We start from the raw sequence: 27,415 nt of genomic DNA, 5'->3' as shown, positions 1-27,415 counted from the left end.
AACGAAGACCCAACGCAGCCAAAAGTAAATAAATAAAAGTAATTAATTAATTAAAAAAAAGGAAAAAGCCTCTCCAGAGCTCGGGCTTTGCAGCCAAACTGCCTGGGTCCAAATCCCAACTCGGCCCGGAGCTAGCTGTGAACTTGGGCAAGTTCTGAGCCTCTTCCCTCCTGCAAATGTTACTTAGAGAGTTGTGGTCAGGATCAAATGAGGTAATAGGCATGAAGCCTCTCAGCCAGTATCAAGCCCATGGGAAGCTCTTGTATGCTGCGGCTGTTCCTGCAGGTCCCAGCTCAGCTGGGCTGACTGGCTTCCTATTTCTTGAGAACACCAAGCTCTCTGTTGCCTCTGGGCTTTTCAGTGATCTGTTCCCTCGGTTCAGAATGAGCGTTTTCCCAGCCTCTTGCAGCTCCATGAGGCGGGCATTGCTTTGGTTTTCTCACAGTTGTGGCTATAATACTTAACACAGTGCTCATCACAGAGTATTACTGAAGCAATTATAACAATTGCTAGTACTTACTGAGCAAAGCGTAGTTTGGAGCTCATGCTCTAACCGCTGGCTACATGCATGTCATCGTGATATTGTGATCCTGGCATTCCCGCTGTGGTTCATTGAGCACAGATACATGCAGCAGGCCAGCCCAGTGCTAACAGCTTTACGCCGATCCTCTTATGGAATTTTTACAGTAATCCTCTGAGGTGGGGACTTTCATTATGTGCATTTTATAGACAAGGAAGCTGAAGCATAGAAAGGGTCACGTGCCCCTGGTCAGAGCTTCTCGACCCTTTGATGCTCTTAAAAGTTATCGAGGACCTCAAAGGGTTTCTGTTGTATGAAGTGTGTCTGCCAGTACTTACTGTGTGAGAAGCTAAAACTGAGGCATTTAACCTGTCATTGCAGAAAATGAGAGTGCTCTTACTACTTGTGTTTCCCTGTAGGCTCAGGAAGAACTTCGGGATTTCAAGATAAGGATTTATTGGATAATAAAGAGGTTACAGAAATTAGAGCAGGGATAAACAACGCGAGCTCGTAAGGAGCTAGTAAAGTGCTGTAAAGAAGCTGATCTGATAAAGACGCAGGCCTCCTAGAGCACGGACTTGAGGACACGGGGAGGGGGAAGGGTAAGCCGGGACAAGGCGAGAGAGTGGCATGGACACATACACACTACCAAGCGTAAGATAGATAGCTAGTGGGAGGCAGCCACACAGCACAGGGAGATCAGCTCGGTGCTTTGTGACCACCTAGAGGGGTGGGATAGGGAGGGTGGGAGGGAAGGAGATGCAAGAGGGAGGAGATATGGGAACATATGTCTATGTATAACTGATTCACTTTGTTATACAGCAGAAACTAACACACCATTGTAAAGCAATTAGACTCCAATAAAGATGTAAAAAAAAAAAAAAAGAAAGAAAGAAACTGAGCTGAGCTGAGCTCCTAAAGCTCACTCCAGCTCCTCATGGAAACCCTACACGCTTCTGCAGCTTTAGACCATGTTAGTGAGCGCAGCCCACACGAGCACACACTCCACCAGCGGTCGGAGCAAGGAATGGTCACATGCCTTGCAGCCTCTGGAAAGTCCGCTGTACACGCACCAGAGACTCAGGGTGGAAGAGACAAATGACAGCGTGTATTCATGTGAAAAGAGTCGTGGCCTCACTGTGCCGGGGAAGTGTCCGCGGACCAGACCCCGTGAAGCCCGCCTTCAGTCATGGAGCCGATATCCAGACCCCGGGAGGCAGAATCCAGGGCTCACACCCACACCTACTGTGCTCTAAGCCTTGTGCATTTTAACGGATCTGTGGAATTTTTTCCTGGGTCTCAGCCTTTACCAAGTTTGCAACAATAAGCACGTACAACCTTTATGATTAGAAAAATATTAACAAACAAAATGTTGGAAAATGATCCTGCCATATTAGTGGTTTCCTATGTTTTTCTCAAATATTTGCATATCCCCAAATTCCAATAAAGTACTTCCATAATTCCATGCCAAATTTCTCACGAAATTTTTTCTTTATTTTACACTTATTATATCTTTATTGCAGTATTCTTACAGACAATAAACTACTCATATTTAAATAATACAATTTGAGGAAATCCATCATGTGTATATATCTCTGTGAACCCATCACACGCTGTCAATCCAGATACCAAACTTTTTCATTCCCCCTGAAGCTTTCTTGTGCCCTTTTGCAATTCATCTCTTCCACCCACCTAGCACCATGTCACTACAGATGACTTTGCATCTTCTAGGATCGTCTATAAATGGAAGGCTACAAGATGTTCTCTTTTTTTGTTAGGCCTTATTCACCAAGCATAATGATTTTGTGGTTCACTCACGTTGTTGTATGGTTCTTGGTCGTTGCTGAGTAGAATTCTGTTTCATGGCCTTACCCCACTTTGTGGATCCATTCACCTATTGATGGACATTTGGTTTTTTCCCAGTTTTTGCTATTACAAATAAAGCCACACGTATTACACGTCTTTGTGTAGACATACATTTTTATTCTTTCGGCTAAGCGCCTAGGGCTGGAACAGCTGGTTCCTCTGGTGAGTGGATATTCAGTAGCCAAAGTGTCTTCCAAAGTGGCTGCAGCATTTTGCATCCCACCAGCAGTGGAGGAGGGTCATAGTGACCCACAACCTTTCTGGCACTTGGTAGGGTCAGTCTTCTTTTAGCCATTCTAATGGGTGTGTTCTAATTAGTTTTGAAATTCAGACTCTGCAGTAAGTTTCAGGATATTGCTTCAGGAAGAATCATTTACAAGAAACTTTTGGCATGCCTAGGAATTAATGGCCCACCCACTGTCTCTCCAGTTCCTATTCCAAAGGATCAGCTGTTAAATGAACATCTTCAAACAGGGGAGCGGCAGCAGCCAGATCTTTCTGAGACGTAAAATAAAGCAAAATGAAAGCGTTCATTAAAACCACTGTGCCTGGGCTTCCAGGGTGGCGCAGTGGCTGAGAGTCCGCCTGCCGATGCAGGGGACACGGGTTCATGCCCCGGTCCGGGAAGATCCCACGTGCCGCGAAGCGGCTGGGCCCGTGAGCCATGGCCGCTGAGCCTGCGCGTCCGGAACCTGTTCTCCGCAACGGGAGAGGCCACAGCAGTGAGAGGCCCGCGTACCGCAAAAAAACAAAACAAAACAAACAAAAAAAACCCCACTGTGACTATTGCAGTGTAGATAGTTAATAAGTATTTGTTGACTGAATATTTAAATATTTTATGACTTAAATAAGAAAGATGGCAAACTGTAAAAACAGTGATTAAGGTCAGGGAATTTTAGAGCAAGCAGCAGAGATCTTAGGAATTACTGCATTGACCTATTAATTCTAGAATTGAAAGCACTGAGACCTAAGAGATTTGGGGACTTACCTCGGGTTATTCACAAGCATGGTGCTCATCCTGCGGGAAGGACCCAGGACTTTCAACTCCCAGAGAACCCGCCTGCCTCTCAACTATTAGGTACCTGCGTTCACACTTATTCTTCTCCAGAAACTTAGATTCCTTACCACTGTTTAATATTTATTGCAAAATATACTCGTTAAACTGGTTAACATTTTCTAACATGAATGATAGAATTATTTAAATGATTGCCAAATTGAATTGTAACAATAAAACATACTTAGTAAATCTATTAAAAGTCAGACTGATGAATATTTGAGCTCTTCATTTTGAAAAATATAGGTTTCATCTAATGAAAAGATATTATTTTAACTTGCTTGTTCATAGCTTATAAAAAATCCATAAAGAGAGGTAAAATGTAGGACTATTCAGCCGGCTTCACGTTGTCATATCCCCTTTCAAAAATTCTTAAGTGTAGAGCAATGGGAATATTTTAATGCTATGCTAATGAAATTTGAATATCTGGGCACTTCAGTAGTAGCTGCTTTATGAATGGGCAGAAAGATGGTATTTTAAGAGAAAGGTTAAATATTCTGTGATGAGATATGTCTGCCTCCTAAAAACCAGTGAAAGAAGTAATAGCAATTAAGCATTTCATAAAATGTGGGCATTCCTGGAGAGCTCCTAAAGCCGACAGAAGCAGCAGGAAAGGAGTAGAACTCTGTTCTCCAGGACTATCTCATGGTTGTCAAAACGGGGTCCAGGAGACTTCTGGAGAGCTGAAGAATAATTATCCTTCAATGACACGTACATTCTCACGCTCAGACCCAGAGCACATCACGTAAGATCTGTCTTTTATAAATTAAGTTGATTTTGTGAATCAACTTGGTTTAATTCTGGACGTCCCTTCCTTCCCACAGCTGTTTGATGACCTCTTTGATCTAGTTACCACAAAACAGCCTATTTAATTTAAGGCCTATAATAGGCTCTGACTTTTCATTTTCCCAGTTCACAAAAATATCTTTTTTCGGCCATGTCTTCCCAGTCACACACCACATTCAGCCAGCTCAAAGCACAGCTGAAAATCTTAGCACAAGGATGACAGCAGCCCCTTCTCTGAAGCTCCCCACCCTGGCCTGCTGCCACGTGCTGGCATCTCAGGGAGAGCTTTACCTGACGCAGTGCTGCTGGCCTGTCTCTGAACCTGCAAGCCATGGGTGTGTAAGAAGTCCCCAGGTCACTCCATCGACCTCAGCATCTCTTTCCTCTTTTGTGAAAAGGGGATGGTAAACCCCCTTGTTGTCCTGGGTTGAACCGTACATGGGTGAGGTCTATAGGAAGTGCTCTGCTGCATCTGTGTGCCTGCTTGTGATTTTAGAGCCAAGCCCACTGAGAGTAAAAGTGCTGTGACCAAGAATATGACCAAGGATGTGGTTATTGAAAAACTCAAAAACTGTATACGGCAGCAGGACCCAGCATTCAGAAAACGATTTCCGGACTTCAGCAAGGAGCCTAATGGCAAGATGAATGTGCATGACTTCAAGAAGGTAGGAGAATGGGTTTCTTTGTGTTTCTGTGTTTCCTCCTTTCCTGAAGAAGTTCACCCGTTTTCTTATACGAACATGCTTTAAAGGATAGACATTAAGTGTTTTCATTAAGGGTTTATTCCAGGGCAAAGCAGATTCATTTCTAGGCATCTTTCAACAATTGAAAAGGATTCTTCTGGCCAAAAATGTCTTTGGCAAGTTTCTCAGAGCATGCTTTTCATATGGATGTGGCCGGCTTTTGATAGTTAAACTTTCCAAGCACAGCGTTCATTGTCGCATTCTTTGGCCATCCACTGAGTACCTGTCTCCCTGCGTGTGGTGGGGCGGCGTGCAGGCGGGAGCTAAGCTGCTCGGGCCCCCATGCCTGCCAGCAAGGGGTCCCCGCCATGCTGTGATAACAGAGCTGTGGTTTGTTCCTCCGGTAAGTGGGGAAGAAACCTGGCAGGGAAAATGCGAGGCTCAGAGTGCTGATTTGCATGCGCTTGTGGGAACTGGCGAGGTTCTGCCAGAAAGGACTCCGTTTGAAGGGTTCTGCATAGACTTCTCAGGAACTAATTTAAATGATTGCTTAAAATTCCTATTATGATCCCTCTAGCTAACCATCTTCAGCTATTTTTAAGGGAAGCATTGCAGCTGATAGGTAGCAGTGTCCACGTGGACAAATTTAGAAGAAGGCAGTGAAATATATTTCCAAGAAGAGAACAATTGTATTAGTAGCTACAATTTATCTAGCGCCTGCCCCCATGCCAGGTGCTGTATTAGGCACTTTCCGTATCTTATTTCCAAGCCTCCTGACGGCGGCCGCGTGGAGGATGGATGGATGAGGGAGCCGGCTGGAGGCACAGGGATGGGATTAGATGGCTGTCGAAACAGTCCAGACCTCCCCTTCCCCACACAAAATACACCAAGTGGAGGATCTGATGTTTGCGAGCGTACGGGGCATGGTGAGGAGAAATGGGGGTAATGGGTAAGGGAGAGGAAAGACTCAAGGATGGTTCCTAGATTTCGGTTTGGGGGACCAGGGCTGATAATTAGTCACTGCTAACTCCGATGGGGGCAACTTCAGTGGGGCTAGGGTGCTAAATGGGCGGGAATCATGGAACTCTCCCAGGGCGCCTGGTCCTAGACTCAAGCCCCGAGCCACCTGGCAGCGGTCCTGGCCCCGACGCACAACAGTCTCGAATGACCACGGTGCTCAGCGGTCTTGATTCACAGAGTCAGTTCACAGGTTCACAGGAAATCAGGCATCAACCCGTCTGCCTCTGACTTTCCAGAGGGGGAAAGCGGCTGCCTTCGAGAAGGGCTGTAGGTGGTGGCAAAGCTGGGACTGACACCCGGGACTCTGAGGCCAGCTTCTCACCTGTTCACCTGAGAGCACCTTTAGGTCCGTCAGCTGAGCCGAGCAGTTTCCACCTTAGGCTTCGTAGGCTGTCGCTGAGCCAGGGGCTCCCTCGTTCACGTGGCTAGGTCCTGCCCCAGAGCACTCTCCCGAAAGTTCGGCCAGCAGCCGCTCCGTTCTCAGCCTGGGGCAGCCTCTTCGCCAGTGGTTCAGGCCTGGAGTCTCGGAGTCCTCCCTGACTGTCCTCTTTCTCTCCCATCCACGTCCAGCGCGTCACCCGCGCCTGTCGGCCGCTTGAACTCGCCCCAGGATACAGCACCTGCTCGCCAGCCCCGCTCCCAGCCAGCCGCCCTCTCCCGGGCTGTTACAGCGGCCCCCGCCCCCCCGCCCTCCCCTGCTCCTGCCCTGCTAGCTACAGCTTACTCGCAGCTCAGCCGCCCGGAGGACCCTCCAACAAGTCAGTGAGAGCGGGCCACGCCTGCTCGGGACCCTCCAATGGCCCCCCCCCATCACTCGTATAAAAACCAGAGTCCTAGAAGGCCCACGACCCAGCCACCCATCACCTCTCTGACCCCAACTCTCACTGCCCCCCTTGTCCATACGCTGCAGCCACACCGGCCTCCTGCTCTCCCCTCACCGCCTGCCAGCCTTGGTCCGAGCCGGACGTCCCCGTGGTGAGCACGGCCTGACCTCCACCCCCGTGATCTCCTTTACCCTATTTCTCTTTTCACGGCGCTGTCACCAACTGCCACCCACATTGTACCTACAGTTCTTTAGTTCATTTCTTTATTTTGCTTGTTTGCTTGTCCTCCTCCATTAAGACGTATGCTCCAAAGGTGGACATTGGTATCTCTTTTGGACAGTGATGTATCCCAAGTGTCTGGCACATAGTACGGCCCGGCAAGCGTTGGCTGAATGAACGGATGAACCTGATGAACTTGAGTAACTAGAATCCCCAGCGGGCCCTGAATGGACTCAGGTGGCAACCTGAGGAGTGAGGGAAGCAGGTGTTTCAGAAGCCCATTGGAATCCCTGAACATGAAGCCGGTTCCCGTACCTCTCTGTGGCAAACCCACCCTAGCTCCCTTCTCTGCCCCCTGAGTGTCTCTGCATTCCAGCCGACCTGAGGGGCAGCCACAGGAATGGTCGTTCTGCCCTTGCTTCATGGTGGTGCCTCCCTGTTTCCTGGCTTTCCCGAGATGTGCCAGTGGTGGGGAAAGGAAACAGAAGCCACTAGAGGACCGATATGCAGGGGAAGAGGTTTGTTGTCATTTCAAGAGACTAACAGTCAGTTCCCTGTGAGCACAGTTAGGCAAATAGTCTACTGGTTTCCCTTCTAGTGACTTGTTGGGTTTAACCTTTGGAAACATCCTGTCGTGACCAACCATTTAACTTGAAGATCAATAACCGTGGGGTGATTATAAACAGTCTACTAGGGACCCAGATTTCAACTCTATAAGCTGATAACCTCAAAGCACTGTATAAATGTTTTCATTGTTAAATAAATTATTTATAGATCAGAGTGATTCTACTACTGGTGAAGTCAGAGCTGGAAAAATCATGGACTTCTACTGTAGAAAGAAACAAGAATTTAGATTAGACATAAAGCAGGGCATCCAGAGGTTAAAGGTTTCCAACTTCAGTGGCAAAAGGAAACCTTTGAAGCCACCTCCTTTAGAGAGCTTTAAGTATAAATGATGACAATAGTTCCGCAATGGTAATAACAGCAGTAATAATAACCACGATGGCAACGCCAACCATGATAACGCCAACCATGATAACGCCAACCATGATAACGCCAACCATGGTAACGCCAACCATGATAACGCCAACCATGGTAACGCCAACCATGATAACGCCAACCATGGTAACGCCAGCCATCATGGGAACAGTGACGCTCATGATGCTGGCCCTCACGCAGCATTCGCTGACCCACCAACGTGCAGGCACTGGGGAAGTTGCTTCACATACTTCATTTATAATCCTCGTAGGAGCCCCGTGAGGTATAGATCACACTATGCTCATTTCACAGGTGAGGAGACCAAAGCTTAGGAGTTAAGATCGTGGCTCAGCATTGTTCAGCTGGTAAGCCATTCAGGCACTTGATTTGAATCCATGCTGGTCTGTATCAGCCTCAGACCCTTGCTGGGTGTGACACCGGCTTGGTGGGTGTAATACAGACTAGCTGGGTATAATTGATGGCAGCTTTGAGGTTGGATCTAGCCTCAGAGTTTGGTGGGAAGGACTTTGCTTTCAATAACAATGCCACTTCACTTCTTCCTACCATTTCGGTTGTGGAGAGGCAACGTTCTTGCCCTTCTGTTCTCCCAAATCTCTATCTCACCAGTTAGTACTGCAGTGGCTGCAGAGTTTCATGCCCGGGGAATTGGGAGTGAAGATGTAAGTCCCATGTACCCGCTCGCCCAATTCTGTGTCCATGCACTTGTTCGTCGTTTGAACATAGGCACCGCTTGGCCATTGGCCTGCATACCTTGCACTTTAAATGAGAAGTGCTAATTATTTATTCTCACCAGCCATCGCCTTCCCTGTGGCGGGGGCAGGAAGTGATTGGCTACACAGGCTGTATGAGGCAGAGCCGTAAGAATAGAATCCAGAGCCCGGCACGGGCTTCCAGGTCAGTGAGTCCACAAGTCCCTGCGTTGCCGTTGCTGAGACCCTGTTACTGGTTTTCACCCCCATGGTCAGGAAGTTTTTGTCTGCTATACAAATTCTATTTGTTAACTAATAATTGATCTTTCCCCTTTTTCTCTCTTGAGTGTAAGAGAGCTCAGAGTTTCTGGTTAGTGTGCGGTAACCAGGGACACCACACTGAGTTGACAGCCCTGACAGAGGAGTGGGGTTTTCATGAACTCAGTTGGGGTTTTCATGAACTCAATGTGCTTTTCATGGTTAAGTGTACAACTCCCACTGGTGGAGGGGAAAGGAATTTCTGGAACTGTACTAGACCTGGCCTGTGTACTTTGCATCATACATTAAACCAGCATTCACAACAACCCTGTAACACATATTCTTTCTCCCAGGAAATCCCCCTCTCCCAGTTCACTGCTCTGACCACTGCACTGCAAAGCCTGTGACTATCACGCATTTTTAAATGTGTCAATTTATTTAAATAATGAGTCAAGAACTGGTAATGTGGCAAGAAAACTGTTTTTGAGTTTTAAGGTAATCTAGAATCTTTCTATTCCTTCTCTAGATACATTCTCTTCCCCTTTCCCTGTCCTTCATTTGACGAATTAGCAGCAAACCCCCAAAACAGTGGCTTAAATTGAAAAAGTAGCTGTTTTTTTTCCTATAACAAGGAGTCCAGAGGTTGTTGGTATTGGGCCAGTGCAGCAGCTCTACAGTGTCTTCAGAGACTCAGGTTGCTTCTAGCTTTTTACTCTTCCGGTCTTATCTTCAAGTATGCAAGATAGCTGCTGGAACACCAGCCATCACACACATGTTTCAGGCATAAAGAAAGGGAAAAGGGAAGGGCAAAAGGCTTGAGCCATAGAAGTCTTTCCTTTTTAATGGGCTTTCTTGGAAGCTCCTCCCACTTACATTTTATTATAATGTATTGTAAGCTTCCACCTGTATTTTATTGACCAGGACTGTGTTATATGGCCATACTGATCTATAGAGAAGAATGGGAAATAGTATAAATACAAATATATATATATAATTTTTTGGCTGGGCACACTACAGAAAAAGCAAGGTTCTGTCCCTATGGGAGAAGGAGAGAATATGTATTAGGCAGGCAAGTACAACAGTCTCTGCTATCCTTCCCCTCAGTAAACATTTTGAGGGTGCCTGTTGCATACTTGGAATAGGACTAAGCCACATGGGGAACATGGATAAAGCGGGAGTTTCATTGCTTGGGACTAGTGACCCATGGGAAACATAAAATGACTAAACACCCAAGGACACATAAGTCAAGATTAGCCTAATTGTGTAATTAGACTAACTGAACTGTTCCATTCATCAGGAATTTGAGGGCAGCTTTACAATTCCAGTTCCCTGTAATTGGCTGTTCCTAATGGGAAACTGTTATTCTTCATACTCAGTAAATACACTGAACATAGTTTAGCTCACAGTTATTCTTAGTCCTATTTCTGGCATCCCAGCAGAGGCCTCTGGCTGCAGAGCTCATCAGCTAACACAAACAGAGCCCCTGAGACGTGGGTAAGGGAAGCAGGAGTCTGTAACGGCCCAGCCCAGCATCCCAGGTCCTTAGCAGCCTCAGCCCCTTGCTTCTGCACCTGCTTGAAGGCAAGGGCATCTCACCTTGCCTCGTAGGAGGTGAGCTTTCCTTCCTCCTTCCAGCAGACCACCTTCTGCCCTCTGGGTGCTGGTCAAACTCACACGTCTGGGGAACTGGCACCTTCCCCGCCCTCTACCATCAGTCCCTAATCCCACGCAGTCCTACTCGCCCAGGGACAGGGGCCCCGACGTAAACCGGCCCACAAACACCCTTGAGCGTCTCATAGCTGTTCCTTACAGCGTCCTAATCTTGCAGATGTTTTAAGCGGGTGACCAGTCGTGTGTTCGAGGTCCCTCATGTCTTCATTTTTGTTGGTCCAAGCTCCACACAACCATCAAAAGTCTATATTTATCTCTGCATCTTCCGGCAACAACTCTCGGACAGAGGCTAAAACTGGACTCTCTCGGCATCTGGCTGCACCCAAGTTGGCCAGTTCCTCAAGGGCAGGGGCAGTTGCAGACCCTCAGTGTCAGTTGACCATACCTCTAGGGCTTCGTTTTTGCCTTTGTGTTCTCATGGCCTTCCTCCCAGGCGTGCCTTTGTCTCCTAAGTACCACGGCGTGGGGACTTGCATCTTGCATTTGAAAGTTTTCAGTTTAGGTCCTTAGACTCCAGCCCTGAGCAGTTCCAGAGGTCAGCACATGTCCGGAAGGGGAAACCAGTCATGCTTTAAGCCTGTCCCCTCACATAACCAGCTCTGCTGGAGTGGCCCTCTGCCGGGCCCAAGCCTATTTCTCAGTCCAAAGTCCACTCCCAGAGTCATCCACTGCTCCCAGGGAAAATGCAATTGCATAGCCTCGGTTTGCCTCTGAAGGGTCGGTCCTTCCCACCTTGGAATTTTGGTCTCTTTAAACCTCATGTCTCTCGTGGCTTTCTGATGCCTTTTTATTATTTTTAATTGATTAAGCTTTTCTCGTTGTTTTCATTGGGAATATTTGCTTGCTGTGAATTACTGCATCCTATCCAAAAGAGGAACTGAGGTCTGTCATTTTTGTCTTTTCAAAGTAACAACTTTACTTTTATTGTTATTTTTCTCTTGTGTATTTGTTTTATATTTCTTTATTTCTGCTGTTACCTCCATTGTTTTCCTCCTTCTACCTGATTGGGATTTAATTTGCTTTTCTTTTTCTAATTTCTTGAGATAGAATGTTAGATCATTGCTTTTCAGCCTTTAGTTCTCTAATGTATGAATTGATGGCTATCTATTGCCCTTTAGGTGCAGGCTTAGCCACATCATACAAGTTTCAGTTTATCATATTTTCATTGTCATTCAGTTCAAAATATTTTATAATTTTCCTTGTGATTTCTTCTTTTTTCCAATGGCTTACTGTTTAATTTCTAAACAGTTGGGATTTTCTAGTTTACCTCTTATTATTGATTTTGAAGTTGATTCCATTGTGAAGTCTAAATGACTTCAACTGATCCTTCAAAATATATTGAGGCTTGGATTATGACCCAACATAGAAACAATTTTGGTAAATGTTCCAGAAGCACTTGAAAAGAATGTGTACTCCATCATGGACCTTTAGTTTTCTAAGTATGTATATTAGGTTGATTTTATTCATTGTGTTTTTCAGAACTTCTGTATTCTTATCAAAGTTTTGCCTGCTCATCCCATTAGCTGTTGAGAGAAGTGTGTTGAAGTCTATCATCTGACTGTGGATTTGTCTAGTGAGATTCTTTTTAATTCTGTGGATTGTTGCCTTATTCACATTGAAGCTAAATTATCGGGTACACATAGACTTAGAATTGCACAAACTTCCTGTGAATTGTCTCCTTTTCATATGACATGACTTCCTGATACAGAGTAATGCTTCTTCCCTTCAAGTCTATTTTTGTCTGATAATAATATAGTTACTTCAACTTTCTTTTGATTTGTGTTAGCATAGTATATCTATTTCTATCTTTTTACTTCAGACTTTCTGGGTACTTACATTTAAAGCAAGTCTCATGTGGACAGGATATAGCTGATACTTCAAAAAATAAAGTGTGACAGTCTTAGTCTTCTACTTGGAGTATTCAGTCCATTTTATATTTAATTACTGATATAGTTGATTTTATATCTATCATCTTAATTCTTTTTTACCCAGCTGTCTCATGTCCTTTCTTTTTCTGTCATTTCTTGCCTTCTTTTAGATTATTTAACAATTTCTACCATTCTGTTTTCCCCCTCCATCAGCTTATTGGTGAATACATTCCTCCGTCAGTCTTTAGAGGCTGCCCTGGAGATTGCAACATGCATCCTTGTCATACTGCATGTAGTTAAATATAAATTATGTTTACCGCTTCTCTAGCAATGCTAGATATAAAAATACCGTAATTTCATTTATCCCTTTCTATCTTTTACATTATTTTTGTCATGCATTTAAATTCTACATCTATGCTAAATCCCACAAGACTATTTTTTTATGGTAAATAAGATGTCATATGTATCTACATATTTACCCTTGTTGTCATTCTTTCTGTCTTACATTTTTGTGTACTTGCACCTGGATTAATTTTTACTCTGCCTGAAGACTTACCCTTTGTCCTTCTTTTAACGCAAATGTACTGGCAACTAACTCTCTGAGTTTCCATAGTTTATTCAGATTTCCTTAGTTTTAACGTCACATTGTTTTTCTGTCCAGGATTCCATTCAGGATCCCACATTACATTTCATCATCATGTCTCTGTAGGCTCCTCCTGGCTGTCACAATTTCTCAGACTTTCCTTGCTTTTGGTGACCTTGACAGTTTTGAGGAGTACTGGTCAGATATTTTGTAGAATGTACCTCTATCGGGATTTGTCTGATATTTTTCTCATGGTTAGACTGGAGCAATGCTTTGGGGAGGAAGACCACAGAGATAAAGTGCCCTTCTCATCACATCACATCAGGCAGAGGCTGTCAACATGACTTATACTGTTGATGTTGACCTCGATCACCTGGCTGAGGTGTGTTTGTCAGGCTTCTCTATAAACTTAATTTTTTTTTCCCTCTTTCTCTTTTTCCATACTGCACTCTTTGGGAAAAAAAAGTCACTATGTACAGCCCACAGTTAAGGAGTGGGGAATTATTATGCTCCACCTCTTTAAGGGCAGGATATCTACATAAATTATTTGGAATTCTTCTGCCAGGGAGACTTGTCTCTTCTCTCCCATTTATGAATTTATTCAATTATTTCTTTATATCAGTATGGACTCATGCCTCATTTTTCTTCAGATGTCTATATGATCCTCAATAATGTATTCGTTTTCACTCCTGATATTGGTGATTTTTAATCTTTTCTCTTTGCTTCTTGAATAGTCTAACTAGAGAGATCACTTTTATTGCTCTATTTATCAAATAAGCTGTGGTTTCATTGATTATTTTATATTGTTTGTCCATGTTTTAGTTCATTGTTTTCTGCTCTTATCTTTATTATTTCTTTTTTTTTAACATCTTTATTGGAGTATAATTGCTTTACAATGGTGTGTTAGTTTCTGCTGTATAACAAAGTGAATCAGCTATACATATACATATATCCCCATATCTCCTCCCTCTTGCATCTCCCTCCCACCCTCCCTATCTCACCCCTCTAGGTGGTCACAAAGCACCGAGCTGATCTCCCTGTGCTATGCAGCTGCTTCCCACTAGCTATCTATTTTACATTTGGAAGTGTATATGTGTCCATGCCACTCTCTCATTTCGTCCCAGCTTTCCCTTCCTCCTCCCCGTGTCCTCAAGTCCATTCTCTACGTCTGTGTCTTTATTCCTGTCCTGCCCCTAGGTTCATCAGAACCATTTTTTTTGTTTGTTTTTTTTAGATTCCATATATATGTATTAGCATACAGTATTTGTTTTTCTCTTTCTGACTTACTTCACTCTGTATGACAGACTCTGGGTCCATCCACCTCACTGCAAATAACTGAATTTCATTTCTTTTTATGGCTGAATAATATTCCATTGTATATATGTGCCACATCTTCTTTATCCACTCATCTGTCGATGGACGGTTAGGTTGCTTCCATGTCCTGGCTATTGTAAATAGAGCTGCAATGAACACTGTGGTACATGACTCTTTTTGAATTATGGCTTTCTTAGGGTATATGCCCAGTAGTGGGATTACTGGGTCATATGGTAGTTCTATTTTTAGTTTTTTAAGGCACCTCGAAACTGTTCTCCATAGTGGCTGTATCAATTTACATTCCAACCAACAGTGCAAGAGGGTTCCCTTTTCTCCACACCCTCTCCAGCATTTATTGTTTGTAGATTTTTTGATGATGGCATTTCTGACTGGTGTGAGGTGATACCTCATTGTAGTTTTGATTTGCATTTCTCTAATGATTAGTGATGTTGAGCATCCTTTCATGTGTTTGTTGGCAATCTGTATATCTTCTTTGGAGAAATGTCTGTTTAGGTCTTCTGCCCATTTTTGGATTGGGTCGTTTGTTTTTTTGTTATTGAGCTGCATGAGCTGCTTGTAAATTTTGGAGATTAATCCTTTGTCAGTTGCTTCATTTGCAAATATTTTCTCCCATTCTGAGGATTTTCTTTTCGTCTTGTTTATGGTTTCCTTTGCTGTGCAAAAGCTTTTTCATTAGGTTCCATTTGTTTATTTTTGTTTTTATTTCCATTTCTCTAGGAGGTGGGTCAAAAAGGATCTTGCTGTGTTATATGTGATAGAGTGTTCTGCCTATGTTTTCCTCTAAGGGTTTTATAAAGTGTCTGGCCTTACATTTAGGTCTTTAATCCACTTTGAGCTTATTTTTGTGTATGGTGCTAGGGAGTGTTCTAATTTCATTCTTTTACATGTAGCTGCCCAGTTGTTCCAGCACCACTTATTGAAGAGGCTGTCTTTTCTCCATTGTATATTCTTGCCTCCTTTATCAAAATAAGGTGACCATATGTGCATGGGTTTATCTCTGGGCTTTCTATCCTGTTCCATTGAGCTATATTTCTGTTTTTGTGCCAGTACCATACTGTCTTGATTACTGTAGCTTTGTAGTATAGTCTGAGGTCCAGGAGCCTGATTCCTCAATCTCCGTTTTTCTTTCTCAAGATTGCTTTGGCTATTCGGGGTATTTTGTGTTTCCATACAAATTGTGAAATTTTTGTCTGTGAAAAATGCCATTGGTAGTTTGATAGGGATTGCATTGAATCTGTAGATTGCTTTGGGCAGTATAGTCATTTTCACAATGTTGATTCTTCCAATCCAAGAACATGGTACTCCATCTGTTTGTATCACCTTTAATTTCTTTCATCAGTGTCTTATAGTTTTCTGCATACAGGTCTTTTGTCTCCTTAGGTAGGTTTATTCCTAGGTATTTTATTCTTTTTGTTGCAATGGTAAATGGGAGTGTTTCCTTAATTTCTCTTTCAGATTTTTCATCATTATTGTATAGGAATGCAAGAGATTTCTGTGCATTAATTTTGTATCCTGCTACTTTACCAACTTCATTGATTAGCTCTAGTAGTTTTCTGGTAGCATCTTTAGGATTCTCTATGTGTAGTATCATGTCATCTGCAAACAGTGACAGTTCTACTTCTTTTCCAATTTGGATTCCTTTTATTTCTTTTTCTTCTCTGATTGCTGTGGCCAAAACTTCCAAAACTATGTTGAATAATAGTGGTGAGAGTGGACAACCTTGTCTTGTTCCTGATCTTAGAGGGAATGCTTTCAGTTTTTCACCATTGAGAATGATGTTTGCTGTGGGTTTGTTGTATATGGCCTTTATTACGTTGAGGTAGTTTTCCTCTACGCCCACTTTCTGGAGGGTTTTTATCATAAATGCGTGTTGAATTTTTTCGAAAGCTTTTTCTGCATCTATTGAGATGATCATATGGTTTTTCTTCTTCAATTTGTTAATATGATGTATCACATTGATTGATTTGCGTATATTGAAGAATCCTTGCATCCCTGGGATAAATCCCACTTGATCATGGTGTATGATCCTTTTAATGTGTTGTTGGATTCTGTTTGCTAGTATTTTGTTGAGAATTTTTGTATCTGTGTTCATCAGTGATATTGGCCTATAGTTTTCTTTTTCTGTGACATCTTTGTCTGGTTTTGTTATCAGGGTGATGGTGGCCTCGTAGAATGAGTTTGGGAGTGTTCCTCCCTCTGCTATATTTTGGAAGAGTTTGAGAATGATAGGTGTTAGCTCTTCTCTAAATGTTTGATAGAATTCGCCTGTGAAGCCATCTGGTCCTGGGCTTTTGTTTGTTGGAAGATTTTTAATCAAAGTCTCAATTTCAGTGCTCCTGATTGGTCTGTTTATATTTTCTATTTCTTCCTGGTTCAGTCTTGGAAAATTATTTCTTTTCTTCTACTTATTTCCTTCTACTTTTTCTGTAATTTGCCTGACACACAGGGGATCTTTCTTGGAATGTTCACCTTGTGAACCTGGTGGTAAAATCCAAGAAAGTGTGCCCACCTCTGAGACTGGGCCCCCAGGAGTTTCTCATTCTCAAGCTAATCCTCACTCAGCTTCCAGCACTTTGTCAGAATCACCACTCAAGTGTTCCTTCCAGTTTGTGGCCACAGTGGTTTCTGCTCCAGGTAAGCTGATGTTGGCCATGATTCTCTGTGTACATCTGTCCCTCTAGATTTCAAATTTCTCTGATGGTTTTAAGAAAAGCCATTGATTTTTCATTTGTTCAGCTTTTTTCTTGTTGTAAGGATGGGTGTGATTACTTCAAAGCTCTTTACATGTTGAACCTGAAAGCAGAATTCCACTCTTACTTTGTGAAGATATTTTAGCTGGGAGTAGCATTTTACGTTGGCAGTTATCTTCTCCCAGCATTTTAAAGATATCACTGCATTGTTTCCTGGCTTCTGTCAGTTCTGCTGTTAAATAAGCCACCAGTCTTATTGTTGCTTGTTTGAATGTAGTGTGTCTTTTTTTCTCTGGAACCTTCTGAGATTTTCCCTTTGTCTTTGGATTTCATCAGTTTTAGAAATGTGTCTAAGTGTGCTTGTCTTTGTATGCATCCTGCTGGGGTTTACAGTTCTTCTTGAATCTGTAAGTTGTTGTGTTTAATCAAAAATTTTTGTGAAAAATTCTCAGCCATTATCTCTTCTCCTTTTGCTTATGCCCGTTCTCTCTGTTACTCTTGGATTCCAATTGTGTATGTTAGTCCTGGTCACAATATCCCATGGGTCTCTTTCATTCTTTTATGTATTTTCCACTATTTCTCTCTCAGTGCTTCAGTCCCATTAACCTGTCTTCCAGTTCATTAATCCTCTCTTCTGCTTTTTCCAATCTGTGGTTTTATTCATATAGTTCTTAATTTTAGTATTTTTTTCAGTTGTGGGATGTCCATTTGGTTTAAAGTATATTCCATACCTGTGTCTTTACTTCTGTTGTCTCAAAATATTCCTGAATTTTTAAAAACGTATTTATAGCCATTTAAAATCTTTTTCCTGCTAACTTCAGTATTGGGATCACCTGTAAAACTTTTTCTATTGTCTGTTTTTCCCCTTGATTTAGGGTCACATGATCCCAGCTCTTGGCATGCTGGACAGATTTTCATTGAATGTCAGATATTGTGTTAAGAAAATTGAGAGGCTCTAGATAATGGGTCACCCTTTCCTTTGCTTGTCAGATAGACTGAGGACTGATGACCTTAATCCAGTTAGGGAATGAATCAATTTGAGGGTGGATTGCAGTTTTTCAAGGCTCCAATTGCCTTTTTTTTTTTTTAAACTCCTTTTTAGGGTGTAGTCATCAAAGTTTTTAACTCAGAGTGTGGGTTATTTTCTGAGCCATCACCCCTGAGAAGTCCTAAACTCCATCTAACCTTAGTTTCCTCAGGACCCAAAAAGGTGACCAAAAAAAACCAATCTCTTCAGCTTTTCTGGTCTTTCTGCCTTGATTCCTCAGTCTTCTGCCCCACATGGCTTCTGAATTAAGCAAGTATCAGGGAAAAACTGGCAGTGTCATGGTTGGTTCTCTGTTTTCCCTTCTTGCCAGGAACCTGACCATTCAAGTCTCTAATTTTGGTCTTTGTGGCCCCATGAGCTCCACTTGTGTCTCTATCAGCTGGTAGTGACTGTCTGCCTGGGCCAGCAGCCCCCGTCCTGAGCCCTGGCCCTGCTCCCAGAATGGGTCCATGACCTACTTTTCCTCTGAGTACTGAGGTCCCCCTTTGCTCAGACTTGTGTCCCTTTGAGTCCTGGTTGTCTCAGCAGCTATCTATATGTCAAACAGATGTTTTGCTGTATTTTATCTGGCTTTTCTGTTTTTTCTCAGTAGAAGCAAAGGTCTGCAAGCTGAACACCAGCCCTTCTCTTTTTGATGGGCATTCACTTCTTTTTCTCTTTTATTTTTCCTCTTTAAACAATTGTTCTTTATGTATCTCTACATACTGATGCTTTCATCTCTATGGAATTGATTCACAGGAGTAGGTGCTTGGTCTAAGATAATATATTTTTTAATGTTAACACATGTTGTCTGTGTGCCTTTTTAAAAAAAAACTATAGAATTTCATATTTCTAACAGCTGTGTGTGAGAGTATCTTCTTCTCTAACCCCTGTTATATAGCATTATAGCTCTTTTTAATTTTTGCTGGTCTGATAGTTTTAAAATGATAGCTCAGTTTAAATTTAATTTGCATTTATTTCCCTGACTACTAGTGAGCGTATGTCTTGTTTTGTTTATTTGCCATGAGGATTTGTTCTTTTTCAAGTTGCCTATTTACATCCTTTGCCTTCTTGTTAACTTATAAGAGGTTTAGACATCATTATTTATCCCTGTCTTCCTAAGAAGCACGGGCCTCCCACTTTACCCCCATCCTCTAGATTGTCACCGCGGGGACTTTCTCCCCATATGGCTCTGTATCCCTTAACCTGACCTCAGCCTTTCCCCTCCCAGCTGCCACAGCTCTTCTCTGACACTGTCCCGTTTGCATCAACTCCAGCCTGGTTCTCTCCCGGGGGCACTGCTTCCCTGCAGCCCTCCCTCCCTCCCTGAGGTGTACATCTACAAGGGCAGTTATCTATGTCTTTTTTATTCTCTGCCCTGTCCCCAGCCTCTAAAACAGGACCCAGCACAAAACAAGTGTTCAATATTTTTTGAATGAGCCCATCAATTTTGAAGCATTGTAGAACTGTGGTTTAAAATGCCCTCTCTGAGCCAGGCTGCCAGGGTTCAAATCCCAGCTGTTCCTTAACAACTGTGTGACCTTGGGCAAAGCTCTCTGTGCCTCAGTTTCCATATCCCTAAATGGAGATCATTTTAGTAGCTATACCGTAGGATTGTTATAAGGATTAAATGAGCTGATTAAGCTGAGTTTATTAATTCCCTAGGAATCTGTAACAAATTCCCACCAACTGGGTGGTTTAGACAGCAGAGATCTCTTCTCTCACAGTTCTGGAGGCCAGGAGCCTGAAGGCAAGGTGTCAGCAGAGTCCTCCCCGCGACGGTTGCACAGGAGGACTCTTCCTTGCCTGTTCCAGCTTCTGGCGTTTGCTGGCAGTCCTTGGCGGCGTTCCTTGGCTTGGTAGCTGCCACCACTCTGATCTCTGGCCTCTCCCTTCTGTCTCTGTGTCTTCGCCTGATGTTCTCCTCTCCCTGTGTCTGTGTCCAGGTTTCCCTCTTCTTATAGGACTCCAGTCATTGGATCTAGTGCCCCCACCCAATCCAGCGTGACCTCAACTTAACTTGATTACATCTGCAAAGACCTTGTTTTCATGAAAGGTCACATTCCCAGGAACCTGGGTTAAGACTTCAGCATATCTTTTGGGGAGACACAATCAACTTAGTCCAATATGTGAACCCTTTCAGTAGGGCCTGGCACCAGAGGTCAGGGACTTCGCTGTTGTGTTCGGTCTTGTATTCCTGGTAGCTTGAATAGTGCCTGGCATATCGGTGTCCCTCAATATCTCTTGAATTAACTAGCGATTTATTAACCCTTTGTCTTCTGCACTACAGATATATTTTACAATCTATCATTTGTCTTTTTGTTTTATTATATCTTTTGCCATTAAAATGTTTTAAGATTTTGTACAACCCAATATCTTCTATCCTTTCTTCCTCTTTTCTTTTCTTTTTTCTTTTTCTAAATAAATTCTAGGCTTGAAGTCTTGGTTAATAAAGTTTCATTCTTCTACCCACCCCACGCCCCCCACCCCGCACCCAGGTCTCTGTCATAGTTTGCAGATAATCTAGACTTTATTGCAAGAATTTTTACTGCTTTATTTTTTAAATGTGAATGCTTAATCTGTATGGAATTAATTGTGTAAGATGGGGCTCTTCTATATTTTCCCTTTGTCATTTGTGAAATTCTCATTACATCTGAAAATTCCCATTTTGTTACACTGATCTATACATCTTTTTCTATATCAATGTAATTATTTTTTTAGTTTAGTAAAACAGATCTTTCCTTATTTTTCTTCCTTTTTATATTTTCTTGGCTACTCTCAGGCCAGATTTATATTTTTACATATAAGCTTTATCGCATTACCCCCAAATACATTATTAGGGTCATAATTGGACTTGCATTAAGTTTATACATAGAAAACATATCTGCTTTTGGAATCGAGAAGAGAGAAATAAAGACACGCACAGAGGAGAGGGTGGCCGGCTGCTCAGTGGTAGCTTCTCCTGCCGCACTTGATCTTATGCTTGGCTTTGGGCCCGTGGTTTGTCTCCACCTGCCCTTTGAACAACAGATGTGATTCCAGGACTTGAGAACAGCCTCCTCTGAAGGAGGACTGGCTTGTCTGCTTTCATCTGCAATCTTCACGATTTGTTACTGAAGTACTGATTTCATCTGCCCGTGGAATATGCTAAGATTTTACACGTGTGCAGAAGTGCACTAGGTTCCGGGTATTTGCCTCCAAGGTTAGACATGTCTGGTCAATTTGCAGGTCACCCCTGGGATTCCCCTTGACACTGAAGGCTGTCAGGTCACCTTGCCTTTTATTCTCATTTCACAGTTTCTGAAGGTTGCATTTAGGCTCAGCATTTTGTCATTCTGAGCCATCTAAACACAATTTTAGTCTTGTTGTGTTCTACAGGGATAATATATTAAAAAAAAACCCCACTAAACCAAATCATCATTGTCATTGTTTTAATTGTCATCATCGTGCCTGCAGCAAAAAAGAAAAGAAAAACCTACTGTTTTACAACTTCCTGTTTGTTACCTAACCATCAGTCTGTCTTGAAGGTCCAGAGTTGGGCAGTATGGTTGGAGGACGGATTGTTTTTGGAAATGTGGTTCAGCACCATCACCCATGGATTGAGTGGAACTGGATCAGGTGGACTGGATAGATCTAGCGTATGGATTAGACATTTCTAGATTTCGGGGAGTGGTTGGATTGTGGTCATGGTGTCTTTCTAGAGGTCACAGCATTGCCACCAAACTTATAGAATCCCATACACTCAAAGAGCTGGAAAAGACCTCAGAGCTCATGCACCTGGCATCCGTCACTCTCTCTTCATTATCCTCCCTCTCCGTTGTTCACCACCTCAGGGGATGCTTCCCTTACCCAGTGATGTTGGACACGGAGTGTGGCAGATGTGACCTGAGCATCAACCTTAAATCTGCTTGTGTGGTCTGGCTTGGCCTTGGGCTCCAGTGATGGGCTATTAGAAGAGCTTGCCCAGGGCAGCTGCTGTCCTTTCAGTTTGGTCCCCAGAATGAATGCATGTGAAACAGGCCTAAACCCGACACGCAGCCTGAATCAGAAACATCTAGCCGTCTTATATCAGCCAAACGGCACTTGACCTGCAGATACACTAGAGCAAGAATAAATGTTTGTTTTGTTGTCGGCCACCAAATTTTGGATGGTCGTTATGTGATAGCTGACTCAGAGTCTCTGTCCCTGGTGTCGCTCTGTTCCAAACATGTGGTCCACAAAGGCTTGGGGAGCACCCAAACCCGGTCTGAACTGTGCCCTCTGCAGACTGCCGGGCAGCTCGTTGGAGTGGGGAGTGATTCACCTCCCAGAGTGTGGCTGTCCATTGCTTGTAGAGTCTGAGCCTCAACTGAGTCCAGACTCAGCCACCAGTGCTGGGCTGTTGTCATTGGCTACCAAGCATCCCTTGGCAGTACCCCCAGTGGAGTTATTTGAGCGTCTCTGTGCTCAAGCATGTCCTTGGGGACAGGTGCCAGTGTCTCTGGGCTTCAGGCTCCTCATCTGTGGGTGACTCTGTAAATGTTGCAACCAATGTGCCGGGCTCTCCCACTGCTGAGACAGGATGACACGTGTTCAAACCTTTGCTCCACTGCTTACAGCTGGGTCTTTCTAGCAAACTGTTGGTTTATTTAGCCTTCCTAAACTTTGGTCTCCTCATTTGTAAGATGGACTTAGTCATATTTCCGTTGAGGAGTTGTTGCGACGTTTAAATGAGATAATGTATACTGTGGCTGACACCTAGTAGCTCTTCAGTCAAGTTCTCGTTCTCAGTGACACTTGCAAAGCTTCTGTTACTTCCGGGAGTCCATGTTCACTGCTCTGAAGTCAGCTCTGGCCCTTGTCATTAGGCCATTTATGCTGGGACTCTGTGCTTGAGATGCTCACCAGCTTTAACTCTCAATTCTGAGCCACTGTCTCTGGAACAGTGCCCCCTCCCTGCCCCCGGCCACCATCAGTGTTCTCATGCAAGGGGCTTTTATCTAAGATGCTCCACCTCCTTTGAACATCCATTTCATTCTCCACAGTCCTCCCTTAAGAAACAAAAAGGAAATCCCATTACTTTAACTGCACTCATAACAGGCAACAGCATCTCAAACTAAATACACTGCGACCTGTGCAGGTGACAGCATCATGTTTGCCTCTCATGTAGGTTTGCATCAGCTTTGAACACTCTGTCTTGCTGGGGCCACATGGACAATCAGATGTGTGTGTCTGAATATTCTAGGAAGCATTTGCTAAAAGAATTTCAACTTTCTATTCAAGTACAAATCTGTTTTGAGAGTTCCGTGTTCTCTTGCAGCCATGGTACTCTCATCCCTAGTACCAGGTCTGCATGTGACCAGATAGTCTTGATGATTGAGTTCTCTGATTATTTCTACATTCTGGATGACTATGGTAGCTAGTAGTGGGAGAGGACCTGGAAGAGCAGGAATCACTGGGATGGGGGATGGAGGGTGGGGAGATGGAGTAGGTCTGAAATTCTAGAGAAGACTTTTTTTGCCTGTTTCATTTTGACTATGAATGGGTATGTGAAGAAATACAAGTAATATTACTTATTAAAAAGAAAGCCCAGAACTCTCTTTGGTTTTATCACAAATAACTTAGGTTAGAGAATCTCCAGGTAGGGAGGAATGGCTAAAAAAGCAGTCTCCAGATTTTGTGCACCTGAATTCTACCTTCTCCTTGGGCCGTGTCCTTTAAATCTCTGGCTTATGTATAAACATGAGTCTTTTCCTTGGTTCCCGTTAACCAAGGCAGACTGACATTTTCAAAAGAGAATGTTACTAAATATAGTATTATGGGGAGAACAATAAAGATATCCTGGCTGATCCAGCACCAAAGCAGTGAAATACCCAAGTGTGAAGCATCTGTAGGTCAGGTCTCAAGAACAAGTACAACTTCACAGTTCCTAGCCTGACTCCCTTTCCTCCTGCTTCCTTTTGTACGTCTCACAGGACAGCGTCTTCTTGTCCTGCCTCACGATATTCTTGATAGTCTAACTACTTCCTAGCCAAGGCTGGATGACCACTTTGCACGCTTATCTGCCTCGTGTGGACTTTCTCACATCAGACTCAAGATTCATCCTCATGCCGTAGGAGTTGGGTGAGTGTCCAGGGTTCCCTTACACTGACATCCCCCCTCTTCTTCTCATTCAGCATTTGTTGAGCATCTACTGGGTACTCTTGGGGTACAGAGGTGAAAAAGAAGTGCTGCTAATTTCTCTATCCACCGGCAGTTTGTCAGGTGCTTGCCATGTGGTAGGTCCCATATGAGGGACTGTTTATGATAGAAGCAAGCAGAGGGGCTGTGGACGCTCAAAAAAGAGTTTTGTCTCTAAGGACCGGGAAGGCTTTCCCTGAGCTGGTGATAGCTGTGATTTAAGGATGCGCTTGCTACAGCATGCAAGCAAGCATTACAGGGAGTTCTGCTTCCTGTGTGGCTGAATAAGCTCCTACCAGACCAACTTTCCCAGAAACATCAACTATAAACACTGGGCGATGTGAAACAAGTTAGTAAATAAATAAGTAAATAAATAATCAAGTACCTGAGGGCTGTGGAGAATGAAACTAAGCAAACAGATTCCAGAGAGGAGTCAACTCTTGGAAGTGGGAATAGCATGGGGAAATGTTCCCATGGAAACGGGAATAGCATGGGGGAGTATTCCCATGGAAACGGGAATAGCATGGGGAATGTTCCCATGGAAACGGGAATAGCATGGGGAAATGTTCCCATTTTTTTCAGCTTTTCACCTGAGTGAAGGCTAAAGTTGGTGCCACATAAGGTAGATAAAACACTGATAGAAAACCAGCAGTCTTTCCAGCCTGAAGAACCAGAGAGCAGAGAGAGATTTGAGTGACTAAGGCCATTGGGAAGTAAAGGGGGATTTCTGTAAAGGACAGAGGCAGAGAGTGGATGCTCCAAATTCTGTTTATAAATTCTGCCCAAATCTCTGGCTGACCCTGAATGAAACAAGAGTGGGGCAGACTGCAAGGAGCCTGGCTAAGGATAAAAGAACCAAACTGAGATTTAAACTGCTGCCCAGCAGACAGAATCCAACCAAGTCTACTGCCTACTCAAACAAATAAACAAAATGTAACAGAATCCAGAATCTCCACACCATAACATTCATAACGTCCAAGATACTATCCAAATATATCAACATATGGAGAAATAGGAAAACGTGACCTTTCTCAAGAGAAAAGACTCTAAGATGATCCAGATGTTAGAATTAGCACTCGAAGTCTTTAAAGTAACTATTATAACTATGCTCAGTGATGCAAAAGAAAATATACTCATAATGAATGATAATATAGGAAATCTCAGCAGAGAAATAGAATTTTTGAAAAAAACCAAATGGAAATTCTAGAACTGAAGAAAAAAAGAATATCCTAAATAAAAATTCACCAGAAGGGCTGAACCACAGAATGGAGATGACAAAAGGAAGAGTCAGTGAGCTTGCAGATAGATCAACAGAAGTTACACAAACTGAAGAAGAGAAAGGAAAAGGTAAAAAAAACAATAGAACAGTTGCCTCAGGGACATGTGGAACAACATCAAAGGTCTAGCATAGGTATAATTGGAGTCACAGAAGGAAAGGAAGACCAGGGAAGAAGACATATGTGAAGAAATAATGGCTGAAATTTCCCAATTTTTGGTGAAACCTTTACATGTATAAATTTGAGAAATGCAGAAAACCCACAGTTGGATAAATACAAAGAAAAGTCATAGATAAACTGAAAACCAAAATCAAAGAGAGAAATCTTAAAGCAGCGTGTGAATAATGACACATTAAAAGGGGAACAATTATTTGAATTACCATCACCTTATCAGAGACGATGGAGGCCAGAGGACAGTGGGACAGAAACTTTACCATCCTGAAAGGAAAGCAGAAACAAAAACAGACAAAAACCCCTCACATCCAGCAAAAGTCTCCTTTAAGAATAAAGGTGAAATAAAGATGTTTTCAGATTAAAAAGAAACATAGATAAGTCCTTGCAAACAGATCTTCACTATAAGATATGCTAAAGGAAGGGAAGGAATTTGATACTAGATGGAGACTCAGATGATCCTGAAGGAATAAAGAACATTGGAAATGGTAAATATCCAATTAAATGTAAAAGGTTATTTTCTTCTTAATTAAAATGCATTTAAGGGCTTCCCTCGTGGTGCAGTGGTTGAGTCCACCTGCCAATGCAGGGGACACGGGTTCGAGCCCTGGTCCGGGAAGATCCCACATGCCGTGGAGCAACTAAGCCCGTGTGCCACAACTACTGAGCCTGCGCTCTAGAACCTGCGAGTCACAACTACTGAGCCTGCGAGCCACAACTGCTGAAACCCGTGCGCCTAGAGCCCGTACTCCGCAACAAGAGAAGCCATTGCAATGAGAAGCCCGTGCACTGCAACGAAGAGTAGTCCCCACTCACCACAACTAAAGGGACCCGGGTGCAGCAACAAAGACCCAACGCAGCCAAAAATTAATTAGTTAATTAATTAATTTTAAAAAGTGCATGTGAGTGCTTAAAGTGACCATTTTAACATTGTCTTGTGGGGTTTAGAATATATGTAGATGTCAAAAAACCTACAATTACAGCTTAAAGGAAAGGGGCAGGGTACGAATCTACATGGTTGCAAGGTTCCTACATTTCAAGTGACGTGGTTAAATATTACTAAATAGACTGTTAAAAGTTAAGGGTGTGTGTTATACTCCCTAGATAAACCACCACAAAAATGATGTCAGAGGCATAGCAAACAAGTATTACTCACATAGAGACTGGTGGATATATCCCCAAAGCACGAGATGCTTTGCAGGAACTGGACTTGGAAAGACTGAATCACTCACTCAACTTCCAGTTACTGGGCACCTACCGGGGAGCACCTGCCTTCACCGAGAGAGCCCAGCAACAACTCCGTGAAATGGTGTGGCCTAATGTGGAAGAATCAGTCTATGATCTAAGTGATGTCCCGGGAATGGTGGAAGTGAAAATTTGGTGAATCAGAATATGCCAGGTCACAGTTTGTTATTCTTTGAGGAACTTTCTTAGGGAAATGCCTCCTAGAAAAGACCAAAGGACAAAACTTGAATGGTTAAACACTTGAAAATCTGTTTTATAAATGTTGCAGTTTCGCCTTACATTGTATTGTAAATTGCCTCCAAGGTTGTGATAAGTGTAGCTGATTCGCTGCCCTTTTCATCCTAGGAATGAGTGGTGCGAGGTGGGGGCAGGAGGCACACTGATGTATGTGACATGCTTAGTGCCTGTCTGGGGACTGCGCTCCCGGGCATTGTATCCTTGGTGGTGCTCTGTGCCCACAGGGGATGGCAC

The 27,415-nt window shown here is 43.3% G+C and overlaps 1 protein-coding gene across 1 annotated transcript in view; it reads left to right on the top strand.

Annotated features, from left to right (window-relative positions):
* Positions 1-27,415, top strand: part of EFCAB6 (EF-hand calcium binding domain 6) — a 215,550-nt gene that overhangs the window by 86,581 nt on the left and 101,554 nt on the right. Inside the window, 2 exon segments of the mRNA XM_022596843.2 lie at positions 2,718-2,891; positions 4,723-4,891. Of these exon segments, the coding sequence (XP_022452551.2) occupies positions 2,718-2,891; positions 4,723-4,891 (343 nt within the window).

The sequence above is a fragment of the Delphinapterus leucas genome, chromosome 11 (genome assembly GCF_059928025.1).
Source record: "Delphinapterus leucas isolate spDelLeu-1000000601 "Yukka" chromosome 11, BTC_Dleu_Yukka2, whole genome shotgun sequence".
Classification (NCBI taxonomy): domain Eukaryota; kingdom Metazoa; phylum Chordata; class Mammalia; order Artiodactyla; family Monodontidae; genus Delphinapterus; species Delphinapterus leucas.
This window is presented reverse-complemented; position numbering and strand designations above follow the sequence as displayed.